The following is a 19,007-nucleotide window of genomic DNA, read 5'->3' on the forward strand; positions in this document are numbered from 1 at the left end:
TCTGGGTTGCCTCTACCACCTCACTAGGTACCCAGACTTCCTACATCAGTCTCCAGGGTTCCACCTATGAACAACCCTGTTCTCCCCATCCATGCTTTTCCTGAAACTCACCAGATTTAGCTTTGGTTCCACCACCAGTGCATCAGCCTAGCCTGGCCTTCCCATGACTTCAGAGCAAAAGAGCTCTAGGCTTGGGCCAAGGTCCCCCCACATCCCTATACCCCAAATCCATGACTTTCCCATGTCATATCCAACCTTTCCACCCAGAAAGAACTACCCCCACAGTCCATGCTTAGAACAGGATGCAAATCCTGTACACTAACCCAGTCCCTCTATTCACATGACTTCATGTCACACAAGCCATTTCCAACCTCTAGACCTGCCCTGCTCCCCAATTTATCCTGTCCATAACACACACAAAACTAAGGAAGTCCACATGCCCAGATCTTATCACAAAAACATCAACATGAGAGACCAAGCCAGTATCTACTCTCCAAAGCCTGCCAGTCATGTAGAAATATTTGCCAGTGAGAATGACCTAGATGAACTCCACGACACAGAATTTAAAAGAACAATCATAAACTTGACCAATGAACTCGAGTTGTTTAAAGAAGACACTTTGAAACAGCTGGGTGAAATCAAGGAGAAAGAGCCCAAGGAGAATAAACACCCGAATGATGCCCAAGAAAAGACAAACATAAGGCTAATGGAAATGATGAAGACAATCCAAAACTTGAGAATGGAATTGAATGAAACAGTGAAGATGACTTAAGCTGAAATGAAGATAGAATTGATAAAACCAATAGCATAACTAGAAAACTCAAAGAAGAGCCTTACACATAGAATGAATCAAGCAGAAGACAGACTATCAGGTCTCAAGGATAAAGTAGAGGACCCTAGACCAAATAAAGGAATGTGAAACATTAAAAAAAAAAACACAAGAAAGGAACACACAGGAAATATGGAAGAACACGAAAAAAACCAAACCTTTGAATTACAGACATAGATCAGGGAGAAGAGTCTCAAGTCAATGGCATAGACCACATTTTCAATGTAATCACACAAAATAACTTCCCCAAACTAAGGAAAGATATACCTAAACAAATTCAAGAGACACACAGATCACCAAATAGACAAGACTAGAAAAGGAAACCCCCATGGCATATCATAGTTAAAACACTAAGTATATATAAAAAAGAAAGTATATTGAAAGCTGCAAGGAGAAAATTGTAAGGCATATGTAAAGCAAAACCCTTCAGAATAATAGCTGATTTCTCAATGGGAACTTTGAAACCTAGAAGAGTCCAGAGTAATGCATTCCAATTTAAAAGACTGGTAGCCAAACTAGAATAACATACCAAGCAAAACTATTTGCCATGATTAAAGGAGAAAGAAAAGTTTCCCATGGTATAAGCATCCTAAAAAATTATATTAAAAAAACCAAACAAAGAAAATATAGCTGGGTTCATTTCCTGGCCCATGTAGAATCTAGTCTCTTGCTGGGCCACTTGGGAGGAAGAAACAGAGGCAGAGACAGGTGTATCTCAGTGAGTTTGAGGCCAACCTGGTCTACAAAGTGAGTTCCAGGACACCAAGGACTACACAGAGAAACCCTGCTTGAAAACACACACACACACACACACACACACACACACACACACACACACACAGAGAGAGAGAGAGAGAGAGAGAGAGAGAGAGAGAGAGAGAGACAGACAGAGAGACAGACAGAGAGACAGACAGAGAGACAGACAGAGAGACAGACAGAGAGACAGACAGAGACAGACAGAGACAGACAGAGACAGACAGAGACAGACAGAGACAGACAGAGACAGACAGAGACAGAGAGAGAATACAGGAAGCAACATCTGGGGCTGAATGAGCATAGCAGATAGACTGTAGAAATAAATACAAAGCCACAGTCATTAAAACACAAAATACCACTGAGAACACAAACACCACCACCAAAATCCAACACCTGCTCACAATTAACACACACACATTTGAATAAGAACTTTAAATGTCAATGGTACCAATTCTCCATTCAAAAGATACAAACTGACCAAATGGATCAAGAAAACAAAATCCAACTATCTGCTGCCTAAGATAACACATGTTAGTTTTAAAATAGCACCAGCTTAGAGTAAAAGGATGGACAAAAGTACTCTGATCAAATGGGACCAGGAAACAAGCAAGTGTCACTATCATAATATCTGAGAAAATAGACTTCAAACCAAAACTAATCAGAAAAGATAAAGATGGACACTACATTCTAACCAAGGAAATAGTTAACCAAGAAGACATTACTATCCTAAACATACATGCATCACACTCTGGGGTTCCCTACTCATAAAAAAATCAAAATCTACAACTGGATTTTAAGACACAGATTAACATAAATCCTTTAATATTAGATGACTTCAATACCTTACTTTCTACAATAAACAGGTCATCTGTATGAAGTAAAAAAACAAACATCAGAATTAATTGATGTCATACATCAAATGGACTTATCAAATATCTACAGAATATTTTACCCAAACACCAGGGAATCCACATTCTACTCAGCAGTGCATGGAAGCTTTTCTAAAGTAGAACAAATCCTGGGACACAGACACACACACACACACACACACACACACACACACACACACACACACACACACACACACACACAGAGAGAGAGAGAGAGAGAGAGAGAGAGAGAGAGAGAGAGAGAGAGAGACTCTCTTAACAAGTTCAGAAAGACTGAAATCCCTTTTTGAATTCTATCTTACCTAGCACAATGCAATAAAACTTACAATTGAGAGCAAAACCCCTCTAGTAATATTCAAATTTACGGAGATTAAACAACTCATTACTGAATAATGTGTGGGTTAAAGAAGAAACTAAGAAAAACTTCCTGGAACTAAATGAAAATTAAAATACAACATAAAACCTCTGGGACACATTGAAAGGAGTCCCATGAGGGAAATTTATAGCTCTAAGTGCCCACAAGAAAAAAATCAGGAAGAACATAGTACTTGAAAACAGAATACAAACATGTACCAGAAAGATTATACACCATGGCCAAACGGCTTTTTTCCCTGAAATGAAGGGATGATTCAATATACACAAGTAAATAAATGCAATAAATCATATAAATGGACTAAAATATAAAAGTCACATGATCATAGCAATAGATGTAGATAAACCTTTTTAGACAAAAATCCAACATGCCTTCGTTATAAAAATCTTAGAGCATGAAGGGCTACAGGGAACATGTCTCAATATAATAAATTCTCTATATAAGAAATTTACAGACAACAGTGGGATTTTTGGAGCAATCCCACTGAAGTCAGGAGCTATACAGGGATGCCCACTATCCCCCCATTTCTTTTCAACACTGAGCTAGAAGTACTAGCTGGAGCAATAAGAAATAAGGCAAGGGAAGGAAATGAAAGGGAAACAAATAGGGAAAGAATAAGTCTATTTGCAGATGATATGATTCCCTCAAATCACAGCGTATGTATGTTGCTCTTGTTTATCCACACTCTTAGAGGTGGAAGGTAAGTCCCTATTGTTGAAGACATCATGTACTTCAGAAAAAGGATCCAATACCCTTGAGCTGGAAATAACCTCAATAACTCCTCCCTGAGGACTAGCTTTTGTGGTACCAGAAGGCACCATGCAAGCTTCCAAAGGAGGAAGGCAACCAACAGTCCTACTCAGCTATGATGCCTATGAACCACAACAATAACCAGCATGGCATGATAACCCCAAGAGTGAAGTTACCACCACATACCTTGGTGGTAACCAACAGCTCTCTATTTGGACTTCACATTCTTTCAGCAAGAGAGCAACCATGCTTGGCACTGGAAACCTAGCTAGCTATCCAGTGCTGGTGAAGTCATGATTATTGGAGGAGAATCTAAAACCACTAATTTACTAAACCAGCATAATTGATGGGAGAAGTACTGCTGTATATATGTTTCTCTTATTGGTTAATGAATAAGACACTGTCTGGCAATGAGGCAGGAAGATAGGCAGGACTAGGATGAGGAGAACTCTGGGAAAGGGAGGCAGTGAGGGCCCACTAGAACAGTCACCATGTAGGCTGCCAAAGGAGTAACAGGTTCAGACCCTTCTCTAGTAAGATAAGACCATGTGGAAATACTTAGATTAATAGAAATGGGTTAATAATCCAGACAGAGCTAGCCAGTAAGAAGCCCTAGTCATCCAGCTTATTTTATAACTAATATAGCATCCGTGTGTTTCTTTGGGGTTGAGAAGGGTGGTGGGACCTGGATGGGAAAGAAAAAATCTCTAGCAACAATCTATAAACAGTTGTCCTTAGACCCACAGATAAGTGTAAACTTCACCCTTCATCAAGGAAACTTCTTTGAAGCAGATGGAGACCTCTACAGAAAACCACAACGAATCAAAATACAGAGCTGTGGAACCCAGTCCCAGTGGATACATCTACAAAACACTTTTGTACCTACAGCCTGGGGAACATTGTGAAAGAGGGGGAAGAAAGAGTCTAAGAGCCAGAGGATCAGCAAGTTTGCTCTGAGATTGTGTATCTTAGTAACATCAGAAGCTATACCCATAAAGTCTCACCAACATTACCACTCAAACATGAGCTGAACAAGGACAACACCAATATAAACATGCCAATGTGGATTTGGAAAAGCCATGAGGCCTTAACTCTTCAAAAAAAAAAAAAAACTATAGACATCTGAGTAAAGCTGAGAGCAGGAAAGGAAGTCTTCACTAGGGAAGAACTCAACAATTTGTTTTCCAGTGCCAAATGATCAGCCCTGAAAACATACATACAAGTGCCATTACATGGACTCAACTGGTTCTAACTTGGAACATTTTATATATGTATATATACATACATACATATAAACATATATAAAGTATATGTAGTATGTATATATATAGTATATGTACATGAATATATGTATAGGAAAATACATATATGCATGCAGCAATGATTAATGCAAAAAGGGGCCATGAGTTTGAGGGAGAGCAGGGAGGGTTATATGGGAGAGTTTGGAAGGAGGAAAGGGGAGAAATATTGTAATCTCAAAACTAAAGTTAAACAAAAGGGGCCAAAACTCTTACTAGCAAAGGGAGAAGAAAAATATAAATATGTCAATATATGCCCTGTATCATAAATGAAACTGTTTCAAATTGAAAGTAAATCTTTATTCATTTGAGAAAAACTAAAATGTTTGCAAACGTACAAGGGCAGCAAAGAAGTAGGGAAAAAAATCTGTATTTGTAAGTATTGACAAGAGCAGCCATATTGAACAGAAACCAGGCAGTATTTATTAAAAAGAACATGTTGAGTTTCTTATTGCTTCTGTAACTCAGTGATTTCAAAACATCTAGATTTGTTATCTTACAGTTCTGGAAGCACAACATGAAAATTAAATGCTGGAAGGGCTGTCTCCTTCTGAAGCTGCAAGAACACTTTCCATGCCTCAATAAAATGGAAATCAGTTTACCACAAGATCCAGCAATTCCACTCTTAGGCATATACCCAAAAGAAGCACATTCATACAATAAGGACATCTGTTCAACTATGTTCATAGCAGCATTATTTGTAATAGCCAGAACCTGGAAGCAACCTAGATGCCTCTCAACTGAAGAATGCATAGAGAAAATGTGGTACATTTACACAATGGAGTACTACTCAGCGGAAAAAAAAAAAAACAATGGAATATTGAAATTCACAGGCAAATAGGAAGTAACTTTTTTTCATTTGCTTTAGTTTTGGGGGATCCATAAACATCAGTTTTCAGTCACATTAACATCAGAGTATAAATGATCTAGAAATCATTTTTTTCTATATATATATTTCTATATATATATAACCTAGAAATCATTCCCCTACAGGGAATTTGCTAAGAAAGGAGGTGTTAGGTGCTCTTAATGCCTGCATTCACTGTGATGGTGTGTTGGTTAATTTTATGTCAACTTGACACAAACTAGAGGGACTCTCAATTGAGAAAATGCCTCTGTAAGACTAGCCTGTGGGCAAGTTAGTAGTACATTGTTTTAATTAGTAGTTGATGTGGGAGGGCTCAGCTTAAGGTAGGTCATGCTACCCCTGGGCTAGTGGTCCTGGGTGTCACAAGAAAACAGCCGAGCAAGGCACAGGTGAGCAAGCTGGTAGCAGCAATCCCCATGGTCTCTGCATCAGTTCCTGCCTCGAGTTCCTGCCTCTGCTCCTCTCAGTGATGGAGGTTATTCTGGAAATAAGGTGCAATACCTACCCTTTCCTCAACCCCTACAAGTTGCTTTTGGTTATGATGTTTATGACAGGAATAGAAACCCTAATAGAAATGGTTAGTGTTGTCAACCCATCAGAATCTAGAATTACCCGGGAGGTGGGTCTCCGAGCATGCCTGTGGATGATTATCTTGATTATATTAATAGATATGGAAAGGCCCATCACATTTGCAGACAGGACCATTCCCCAGAAACAGGATTCAGGACTGTATTAAATAGAGAAAGTAAGCTGAGTAGCACCAAGCATTTATTTCTTGATCTCTGCCATCTTGACTATAGATGCCTTGTGACCAGCCATCTCAAGTTCCTGCCACTGTGACATCTGCTATGATGGACTGTTGCATGGGACTGTGAGCTAAAAGAAACCCCTTTGCCCTTCAGTTGCTTTCATCTGGATTTTCAATCACAACAATAGGAGAATAAAATTAAGACACATATCATACTAGAATCATGTGAAATGACGGCTTTGTTGGTTTTCTTGATTATTTCATTATAGACATTAAAGCATCTTGTTGCATTCATCACATATATACAATAAAAAGGGAAATTAACTTATTAGCATTGACTTGCATTTGTATTTACATACTTCTACTTTTTATAGCTCTAGTTGGGCTGGAACAGTCTATGTCACCCTGGCCTTGAGTTTTCATTAATCTTTCTTCTTCCTAAGTGTTGGGATTGTAGGTGTGCATGACACCCAGCCAAATATAATAATTCTATATGTGTGTTTCCAGAAATATGAATGCATAAAGAATTGCTGGGGTGGAGACCCCTGAATTGTTACTGGGGGTCCTTTTGGTAGAAAGCTGTGACTAAGGGGAAATGAGAAGAACTTTATATTTGACCCTGTATGTTCTCTGCCATTTGAATTAGTTAGCGATAAAATGCCACTGAATATTATATATATATATATATATATATATATATATATATATATATATAATTCACTGTTAAAATGCATGGAAAATAGAAAATTACAGGCAACTCTGTGGAGGGGAAAAGGCCATGACATTAAAAAATAAAATACTCCTAAACTAAGGCAGGGAAAGTGACACTGGATTTATTTCATCTGGGTAATAAAAGCAAAATAAACCTGCCATGATGGAGATAGGCTATGCAGTTACTACTGAGCTCTGATTTACAGGAATTGTTTATGCATTGGCTAAAGATTTATTTTTAACTTGGAGAACAATGAGCAAACAGGGAAATGGTTCTTAAGTGCCAGAGTCCTGGAAATGCCAAAGGGTCTGGGGATAATATCCAGGGCCCTTCAGATCATGAAGCAATGTTTGTTTTAATTACATATGGACCACCTCAGTCCATCTTATTCTATCAAAACAAACAAAGAGCCATTTGATCCTTGCCACCTGCAGAGGGTAACACTCCTTGTCAGTAAATCTTAGTGTTGCTTGGCTCACCTTTACAGCCCCTCCTGTCTTACAAGCATCAGACCCACCTGCTTCTATACCAGCTCACTCACACCATGCCCCTCATACATCTGTATTTTTGTAAACGTCTTTCCTAAGTGGGATAGCCATTCCTATCACTGATTCTATCATAATATTTGCCTAGTGGGCTTTCTTTTCAATTTCCTACCTATTCAAGCAGTTAACTCTGCTCTCATCCATGCTCCCAAGTCATTGAAGAGGTTTGTTCCTGTTGTGTATTACATGCACACAGCTTATGAACCTTAATAGAAGTAGACGACTAAGGGCAGATGCAAGACCATATACCCTGACTGTTGCTCCTAGAGGCTTGACTTGACATGCACTTGACTTCACTATCGTGTCTACACTTCATGCTTTATCAACAAAGAGCATGCTCATGCAACTATTTTTTCCTTTCAGATATTGATTTTTATTATTTTATTACCTTTAGTGACTTTTCTCTCTAAATAATGGCATAAAATTTTTAGTTATCTATGTGTATATAAATATTAACATTGCCTTGGATTTTATGTTTTCAGGTACACTTCAATTTTCTGATATTGATACTTTTTATTTGTTAAGGTAATTTGAGAAAACACTTGAAAGAACAGGGAATGAACATTCTCCACAGGTTTAGTCAGAGCTCTTGGCTGTGGCTGGAATAATGGAGGTACAGGGAGAGGTCAGTATTGGCAGAGGAGAATAGCAAAGGAAGACATAAAAGTTGGTGCAATAGAGGAGGCATCATAGGAAAATTTTCATAATGCCTTGCCACCATGATGACCACTTTGGACTTTATTTTGAACATGAAGGGAAATCAATGGAGCACCACACTCCCAGTATAAAAAGACTACTTATACAAAGGATCACGAGACTACCCTGAACAATCATATTCCCACAAGTTGGATAAACTAGGAGAAATTGACAAATTAGCATATAAAAGATGGGTCATGAAGAAATAGTGTCTGAATAGACTGATAATGAATGAGACTGAATCAGTTCTAAAAAATCTTCTATCAATTAAATGAACCTGGTAGGTTCAGTGATGAATTTCACGAAATTGCTAAAGATGACTCAAAAACACACTGTAAACTCTTCTTTAAAAGAACCCCTCAAAACTATAGAGGAATAAATACTTTCAAGTTCCTTTATGAAGTCAGCATTACTCTGACACCAAAGACAGAAAGGACTTCACAAGAAAACTATAGCCCATAGCCCAAGACCTTTGATGAACAAAGATTAAAAAGTACTCAACAAATGACTGTAAGCATCATCCTACAATACTTTAGCAGGAAAATTTACTAATATCAAATGGGATTTATCCCTGGAATGCAAGGATGGCTCAATAATACTAACAGATTAAAGGACAAAGAATATTTTCTTAGCTGTAGAAAGCATTAACAATGTTTTAACAGTATTCTAGTGTTTTATGACAAAAGCACTTAACAGATTAGGTGTAGAAAGGATTCACTTCAGCCCATAATAATAATAAGGGATGCACTCCATATAAAGTAAACTTACAACTAACATTATGTACAGTGATGAAAAACTGAAATCCTCCCTCCTAAAGTCTGGAAGATGAAAATGATGCCCAACCTTACAATTTTCATTCAACATAGGAGTTCAAACCCTTATAGGGGAAATAAAGTAACAAAGAAATAAAAGGCATACAAGTAGGAAAGGATGCAGCAAACTATTGATATTTGTTGACAACACAATACCATGTATAGAATTTAAACAATCCACTAACCAACTGATGAGACAAATATGAGTTCAAGTACAGTTGAAGGAGACAAAACAGTCAGTGCACAAAAGCAAGCAACATTTCTCCATATTGACAATGACTGTTCCAGAAAGGAAACCAAGAGAATAATCCTGTCTCAGTTACTGCTCTATTGTTGTGAAGAGACACCATAACCAAGGCAACTTATAGAAGAAAGAATTTGATTGGATCTTCCTTACAGTGTTAGATGGTTAGTCCATTATAATCATGGTAGGGAACATGACAATAGGCAGGCTTGATGGTGAAGAAGTAGCTGAATGCTACATCCTGATCTACAGGCAGCAGACAGACAGACAGACAGACAGACAGACAGACAGACAGACACACACACACACACACACAGAGAGAGAGAGAGAGAGAGAGAGAGAGAGAGAGAGAGAGAGAGAGAGAGAGAGAGAGAGAAAGAGAGAGGCCTGGTGTGAGCTTTTGAAACCTCAAAGCCCACCCACAGAGATACACCTCTTCCAACAAGCCCATACCTTCTCATTCTTCCCAAATAGTTCCACTAATTGGGGACCAAATATTTGAGCACATGCGTTTATAGGGCTGTTCTCATTGAAACCACCACAAATCCCATTTATGATAGGTGCTCAAAACATTTGGGAGTAAATTTAACCAAAGAGGTAAGAGAGCAGAACACTGGAAACTATAAAACAGATAGTGAAGGCACAGATAAGTGAAAAGATATTATATTATCATGGATTAGAAAAACTTAGCATTTTAAAATGTCCATGCTACTAAAAGTAATCTACAGATTTAGTGTAATCCCTTTCAAAATTCAAATGCCATTTTCATATAGAAAATCTGAACCCAAAGTACATATGGATTCAGATATAGCAAAATCACAAAACCCAAGCGTAAAATTGGAGGCATCACATTGCCTGAATTCAAAGTATACTATAAAGTGATTTTTAATTAAAACCACATGATACTGTCATAAAAATATACAATTTGACCAATGGAACCAAACACCCAGAATTGAACCTACTAGCCTATGGTCAGTTAATAAAGATGTCAAGAACGTACATTTCGTTCAATAAGCAATGTGAGAAAACTGGGTTTTCAAAAGGCTTGAAACAGAATAATCAACTCATAATTCACTAAGGATTCTAAGACCTGTCTGAAATTGTAAAACCACTAGACACTAAACTAGGGGAAAATGGCACAACATCGTTTTGGACCATGATCTTTAGATTTAATCCTTAAAACACCAGCAAAAAAAAAAAGCAAAAATGGACATAAATTATATCCTTCATGACAAAGGAAAGAATAGAGTAAGGAGAAAATCTACAGACTGGTAGAAAATATCTGCAATGCACACCCTGATTTAGAGCTGACATCTAAAATCCATGAAGATGTCAAACTACTCCATAGACAGGAAGCAATCCATTTAAGAAAAGGTTAAGGGTTATAAATAGTTTTTAAAGTGAAGACAATGTGAATGGCTCATAGCTACAAGAGTCTCAGCACTCATTAGGGAAACACAAGTTAAAGTACACTTCACTCAGGCCTTTTATAGGGATTTGATGATGAGTCCTCTGACAAGGGCACAGAGGAAGGGGGACTCTTGTACAGTTCTGATGGGAATACAGAATAATACAGACATTATGGAAAACAACACAGAGATGTCTCAGGAAAACCTCAACGAAACCCCAGCAGTCACTGAATGATCTACCAATCCATTCTACCTGAATGTTCTAAAATCAGTACATCAAAGAAATGCCCATGCCTCCATGTTCATCACTGTGCTGTTCACAGTGGCCACAGTAGGAAGATGCTCAAGGCTCACCAGTAGAAGAAGTGGATAATATGAAAATCTGTCATTTGTAAGAAGGCAAATGTAATTGGAAAACATTATGCTACATGGAATAAACCAAACAAAGAAAGGCAAACATCGCATGGCATTTATGTGTAGAATCTAGAACAATTAAGCTCCTGTAAGTAGAGAATATAGCAGTGGCTGCCAGAAACCAGATGGATTAGGATAGTATGTCCAAGCATCAGCATTTGGAGCTCTCTCACCTTTCACACTGTGGTAAATGTATAGTTAAAACAGTTAAAGATGATACATTTTTGTAGCAGTGAATAGAATACATTTCAAATCTTATCAGCACAAAAATGTTAAACATTGAGGCAAGTATTATAATTAGCTTAATCATTCTGCAATACTCTCTCTCTCTCTCTCTCTCTCTCTCTCTCTCTCTCTCTCTCTCTCTCATAATTTGCCAGTGTTTAATAAAGGGGAGAGAAGATCTCAGATCACTATGAGGCTACAATGGGACAAAGGTGGACACATTAGCTGAAGATGGATGTGTTTTCATCAAGTAGATACAGGAGAGATTCTTCAAGGATTTGGATCCTGGGTGTATTGTAAAAATATCATTGATCAAACTTTCTGATAGATTGACATATTTATGTATCATAAAGAGCCCACTACTCCCTATCTTCCCCTGTCTATGTTGTAGGAAATGGCACCATCCCACACGGGTAGGTAGAGAAAACGACCTATCATGCTGCCCGCAGCAGGCAGTGATTAAAACACATTTCACCTCCTTTGCGGCAGAGGGATCCAGGATGATTTGCGTCTATCACTTCTCAAGTTACTGACTTATACTCTGTATTTATATCTACCAATCTATCAAGTAAACAACCAGCCAGAGAGTTTACAGGTGTTCACTTCATTCTGGTTTTATGAAAACCGAAGTGATTATGCTGACTATGACAATTTGGATAGCAATGAAGTTTTTTAGTGGCTACTATTGACTACCTAGTTTTTCATACATTATCATCTCATCTAGTCATAATAACAATGGGGGGTTATATCATCATTGCTTCCTCTTAGCAAACAAGGAGGCAGAGCCTCATAGATGGCTGTGAAAGCAGCACAGCAAATATATTTACTCCAGATCATCTTAGGAAATGTAATCCCTGTGTCAAAAGGTCTTAAGAAAGATGTTAATTTTCTTAGTAAGAAATTATCAGTGAACAAGCCAGCGGTATACAGATATTCCTTTTTTTTGTAATCTATAAATCAGAAGGGGGGTAAGTTTTGTTTTGAAATCTGGGTAGGGTTGCCGGCCTGAAGGCTGGCATGGGTGATATAATTAGGGAGGAGACTGACAACAGGAATGATGTGCATCTGATCTCACAGAGGCTGTGTCTGCACACAAAAGACTTGCACAGGTTCAAACCTGCAAAATCAGCACCGAGAAGGGAAGTGGACACAGTCACCCAATCCCAATCAAGAAGCTATTTGCAATTGAATTGATACCTACTGGGAAATGAAAAATCAGTTTTCTATAACACAGTGACACTGGGTATATGAATCACATTCCAAGGCAGGTCCTGTGCCCAGGACTAGGTGGCCAACACAAAAGGGACTCCGTGTTTTCTTTGTGTTGTGTACTTTTTTTTTCCCTTATTGGGGTTTTGTTCATGCCGAGAAAGAAAGGCAAGAACACGAAGTTGGGTGGCTAGGGGTGTGGGAAGATCAGACAGGAGTTGGGGGAGGAGAAAAATATGATCAAAATATATTATATAAAAAATTTAAATAAAAAATATGAAAAAATCCAACTTATTTGGAGATGACACAGAGACACGGATACCTCCAGTAGATGAGAAGCAGGCAAGCCACTTGCAGGGCAGAGCTGCCAAATGTTTTCTTCGATCTGATGTTAAGATGCTTGTTCATAGGGTGAAATGAATCGCCAGAGCCCCAGGAAGATCGGGAGGAAGCAGTGCACAGGGGAGAGGTCTCAGAGACTAGAGCAGCATCTCCCAGGAACTGCTGTGGGCATCTGAATGCAAAGGTCAGCCCCCACCAGCCTTCTTCGGAGGTGTCACCTCATAGCAAATGTGTCTCCTCACCCATTTCCTTTCTTCTTCCTTTGCTTCTCAACAATGGTTACCAAATTGGAAAGTTAATTGTAAAAAAACGAGAATGGAGAACCAGAAAGCCACGTGTCTACCTTACCCACAGTGTGAATGTAGAGGGATTTGACGAATACATGTCAAAGCCACACTTTGAGCACCAAATGTGACTTAAACTTATTTGATGCACAATTACTCTGTTGCCACTTAGTTGAATGTGTTTTCATTTGGGGTTTGTGGTTTACTTTTTTAAAATATAATTTGAAACCAGCACCTTATTTAAGCCCGAGAGCTTAAATGTTTAAGTACCTACAACCCATGTGTCTTTCAGTAACTGGTGGGGAAAATGGCCCTGGCTTACATAACAGGCAAACCTCAGGATTGAGCTCTGAAGATACAAATTCAGAGTTCCAACTCTCAAAATCTGTGACCCTCGGCATGTAAAGATCCTTCCTAGATGATGTGGTGGACTTTGGGGAGCCCCTTTTGAGGGCCTTACCCTGCCTGGAGGGGGGATGGCTAGGGGCAGGTGGGATGTTGGGGGGGAGGGGAGGGAGAAGGAGAAGGGATTGACATGTGAAGCAAGCTTGTTCCTAATTTGAACTAATAAAATAAAATAAAGATCCTTCCTAGGTTTTGATTTCCTTCTCTGTGAAGCAGGGAGGCTGGACCAATTGATCTTTCCTGTTCTTTTGTGTTGTTTCATAGATTGACAATTTTGGGATTTCATTGCTAGGTCCTGGACTCTACTGTGTAGTCCATTTATAAAACTGATGTTTATTTACTTTATGAATCAGTGGCAGCTGCTGGGGGCCCACCCTCAGCCTTCCCCCTCCCCCAGATGCCCCCTGTATCACTTAATGAAAACCAGGTGTTAGGTGTGAAAGGTAGGCAAGCCTGCCTGCTGTCCTACCTTGTTGAGGGTGTTGAGGGCTGCCTGGGCTGCAGTAAGAGCTGGCTCAGCTTTAGCCAGGTCCTCCTCACAGTCCCTCTGCTTCTGCTGCACCTCAAGCATGATCAGGGCCACCTTCTGCTCCTCCTCGTCTGCGATGGCTTTCTCCCTGCTCACCTTTGTGGTCTCTACACCCACTACCTGAATTAGCTTGTCGGCATCTTCATTCTTCAGCTTCAGCTCCACCTCCTGGGTGGCAAGCTTGGCTTTCAGATCATCCACCTGCAGCAGAAAACACAGCGCCCATGAAGAGAGGACCGGAGAGACAGTACACATGGCTCCATGCAGCAGAGAACACAGGGCCCATTAAGAGCAGATCAGTGAGAAGGTCCTCATGGCTCCATGGACCAAAGGCTGCAGAACAGAACAAGTTGCCCACTCATATACAGACAGAGGTGGAAAGCTACATTCTCAAGAGAAATGAAACTCCCTGAACTGGAAAAAAGAAAAGGCATGCAGGATACCCTTAAGTGTGGTGGACTTTCCTGAAATCTGCAGGTCTAGAATCTCCTTGATGACCAAATGCTGTGGGATGCTTCTCACTGAAGTAGTGGTCATGCTCTTTAAAACACCATGGGCCTACATCCATGTTTACTGCTTGTACCAGTCACAATAACCAGGAAATGGAACCAGCCTAGGTTTCCATCAATATATATATATATATATATATATATATATATTATATATATTTTAAATTTTATTCAGCCATAAAGAAAAATCATGAGATTTTCAGAAAAATCTGATGAAACTAGAAATAGTTACCTTAAGCAAAATAAGCCTGAGTCAAAAGAACAAATACCGTGTTTTCTCTTATATGCAGATCTGAGTTTTAAAATTTACACGCCCCCCCCCCCCCGTACTTTATATACATCATAAAGCTATAAAGGGGATTATGAGAAGGGAAAAGAGGTCTTCAGGGAGGTGGAAATAAAAAGTAATGAAATAAACATAGGAGCAGAAAACAGCAGAAAGGAGTAAACTCGGGGTGGGGAGGGAGTGAAGGGCAGTAATCTCAGTTTCTATCTCTGTTTCTGTGATAAAATATTGACTAAAAGCAACTTGGGGAGGAAGGGTTTATCTTACAGGTTGCTGTCCTTTACAAGGAAGCCAGGGCAGGAACTCGAGGTAGGAACAGATAGCACAGAGACCACGGAGGACATTGTTTTCTGGCTTGTTCTTCATAGCGCATGCTCAGCTACTTTTATAAGACTCAGGACCACCTGCCTAAGGATGGCACCACCCACAATGGGCTTGGCCCTCCTCCATCAGTTAGCAATTAAGAAAATGATCTACAGACATGGCCAAATTACTCAGTTGAGGGTCCCTCTTCCCAGGTGTCTCCAATGTGTGTTAAGTTGACATGAAGTAACTAGCACAATATGGCAGTGGGGGAGGGTAATGAAAGAGAAGAAATTGTAATGACACATATGAAGAGGCCATGATGAAACTCAATTCTTTTCCATATAAATCTAAAAAATATTATTATTAAAAGCCTTTCTTGTACCTAACTTTATGCTTCCCTGTGATAGTTCCTTAGCAAGGATCAGTAGTTACATAATTGAAATTGTATGTTGCCAAATGTGCTGAAGATTCACAAAAGGGAATCTACTCTGCAGCCTGAGAGACCAAGTGTGTGAACAGATAGTGTCCAGGCCTTGTATACAAACAAGGACAAGCCTGACCCATGATCTCCAGCAACTGTCCAGGGAGTCAACCCCTTATCTTCAAGGGAAATGAGAAAGGAGAGATGTAACAAACCATGTGCTCTCCCTCAACTCCCAGAACAAATTCAAAGGGAGCCCACGTGAAACTGCCTAATAGTTCAAGAAGCCAGCCTGCTTTGAGTTAGAGATGGAGGTAGTCTGATTGACATCTTGTAGCCACAATTCAGAAAGATAAATAGTAACTCCTACAGCAGTATAACAGTTGCCCTCAATGGCCAGAACCTTATTAATAATAGATAACTCACATTATTATTATTATTATTATTATTATTATTATTATTTGTTACTTCCAATGCAGGTCCAAAGAAAGCCTTAACTCATCCCATAGAATGCTGCTCTCTAGGGATGCCTGTCTGTACTTCCCCAGGTGAACAGTCTCCAGTCAGGGCCTTCTCTTTCTATACTACTAAGCTCTCCTTGGGTCTTGGTTAAAGACAGGTACAGCTGTGCTGCTAGACTCTCTTGCTGTTAATAGGCTCTGATTTGGAGGCTTTGGAGAGCCTCCACTTGGATAGTCTTTACTTATTTTCCACAATCCTTAACTACAAATGGATAAGCATATAAAGATTAGACAGCCAGAGTACCCATGGTCCTAGGCAGCTGGATTCCCCACACAGCCTCTGGTGTTAAATGTCCTATGGAGACATAATGAAGTCTCATGAATGGATTATAGTATCTGATTTTCTGTGTCTCTTCAGATCAGCAGAGTTATGGTTTGAGATTGTGCTCACTGGGCCAGCATCATCAGCATCAACATCAGCATCAGTATCAGCATCAGTATCATCAGCATCACCCAGGATGCTGGTGATTAAGCACACAAGTTGACTATGCAAACTCCTACTCCAACCCCCTACTGAGCCAGAAACTCAGGAGGTAAGGCCTAATGGTCTCTGAGGATTCTGATGCTTGCCTAGGTTTTGAGACTGGCTGGTCTAGCATAATGGCTTTTTGAAGTGCAAAAGGAAGACAGACCTATTTATTCTGAAAAGCTAAGAAGCCTTTAGTATTTGCAGTATGGTTCATAAACCTTACATTGCAGGCTGACCTCTTGCCTCTCATTTTCTTGCAGTCTATTGCATGCAACAACCACAGATTACTTCGGAGCTCCTGGAACACGCCAAACAGATTTGAGTGCTTTATGATGCAAAATGCATAAGTCGAAAAATAAAACTGAGGCTTAGACGCCTCTGATAATTCCCCTTTCATGGCAGATCAAAAGAAAGAAAAGGAAAGGGGGCAAAAAAAGAATGTTCTTTAATTTTGTGTATTCATGGAAGCCAGAGCCTGTTTTAACCTCAAATAGAGGCTGCTCCTTGGAACGTGTCTTATATTCACGAGTTGGAAGGTTAATCTGCTTCCATCTCCCGTTGTTCAGCTGCAGCGTTGCTGCTACAAGGACAAAGATGCAATTGTAAATCAAAATGATTGAGCTGCATAATCACCCAGTCAGCAAACACACCAGTAACTTTTTGTTTCTTTTTAAATCTTGAGAGATTTGAGAAAATTGAAGTTTTCTTTTTTCTTTTTCTTCTTCGTTTTTTCTTTGTGGTTGTTTTGTTTTGCTGATTGCAGATATGGCTGTGACCTCAAGCCCAAGGTAAATAATCCTCTTCACTATGAATAGGAGTTTAATAGCTCTTAAGCTGTGATGTGGAGTGACAGCAGAGTCCTGCCAGTCAGAAGGAGGCCCCTCCCCACTAACCACCCACAACAGGGAGCTCAGGTTAATTTTAGGATTCCTCTTCAACAGAAAAACAAATTAGAGGTGGCTGGTTTAAAGCTTTCTTATTCTCTTACGACAGCATCCAAGCCACGCTTTGTATGTCTCCTTACTTAATGCTACTCAAATGAGAATATGAAAAAGATCTCAGGAACACAGAAAAACTCTTCCCACAGTACTGCTGGTTCCACGAATCAGAACCATGCTCCATTGTCAGGAAAATATCTGATGAGAGGGTGAAGGTATCCAGGCTGTGGGCAGGCCTTGGGTGTTTAGGGACCAAGCATATAGTGTCAAAGAGAGAGGCACGTGGCCTCACCCCAGAGCTCCAGAGTCCCAGAACCCAGGAATGATGCTGAGAATTAGAGCTGAGAAGCATATTTCCTGGACAAAAGTGCATGCGTCTTGCATGCATCTTCCTAGAGTTGTCCATGGTGGGGGAAACACTGACTTTCTGAACGTTAAGGTGCTGGGGGAAGGCTGTGACCAGATCACTTGCTGGAGAAGGGAGCTTAGTACCAGTAGGAACAGACATTCCAGCAAGGGGTAGCAGTCCAAGACATCTTTCTACCTTGTCCATTCTCTACAATCTGCCAACTCTTCTTATGAGAATGTGGAGTTTGTATTTGTTATTTTTCTATTGCTGCAATAGAATACCAAGATCAAGGCAACTTATAGAAGGAAGGGACTATTATTTGAGGTTCATGGTTCCAGAGGGCATTGTATTCTGACAAATAAAGCTTGATTGGAATCATAAGGCAGAGCTAGCCACTAGCTGATCATAGAGGTTTGGAGATCTATAAACAGAAAGGAGACAGGAAGCAGTAAGTTGGGGCTGAGAGATGATCTCAGTTATTTTGGATAGAGGAATGGTAGAGGTAGGGAGCAATTGGTGGCTGCTCCCTGCCTTGATCTTTCAGGTTCTTTCCCTGATATTTAACTTCCAATTTTTTTATTGGTAAAGATTAATTAGATTAACACTTCAGTTCATCACTGTCATGGGAGGGGAGCATGGCAGCAGGTAGACATGGTGACTTGAGGTAGAAACAGACCTGAGGACTTCCATTTTGAACCACAAACAGGAAGCAGAGAGAGTGAACTGAGGATGGGGGAGGCTTTGATAACTCAAAGCCTTGCTCCCACCCCAGTCATATACTTCCTTCAGCAAAGCCACACATCCTAAAACTCCTCAAATAGAGTCACCAACCAGGGACTAAGTATTCAAATGTCTGAGAATATGGAAACA

General features: G+C 39.8%; 1 protein-coding gene across 1 annotated transcript in view; it reads right to left on the minus strand.

Annotated features, from left to right (window-relative positions):
- Dnah9 (dynein axonemal heavy chain 9) overlaps positions 1 to 19,007 on the minus strand; it is a 338,224-nt gene that overhangs the window by 103,495 nt on the left and 215,722 nt on the right. Inside the window, exon 49 of the mRNA XM_027427134.2 lies at positions 14,279 to 14,539. Within this exon, the coding sequence (XP_027282935.1) occupies positions 14,279 to 14,539 (261 nt within the window). The remainder of the gene's footprint in view (positions 1 to 14,278; positions 14,540 to 19,007) is intronic.

This window comes from Cricetulus griseus, chromosome 7 (assembly GCF_003668045.3).
Source record: "Cricetulus griseus strain 17A/GY chromosome 7, alternate assembly CriGri-PICRH-1.0, whole genome shotgun sequence".
NCBI classification, from domain to species: domain Eukaryota; kingdom Metazoa; phylum Chordata; class Mammalia; order Rodentia; family Cricetidae; genus Cricetulus; species Cricetulus griseus.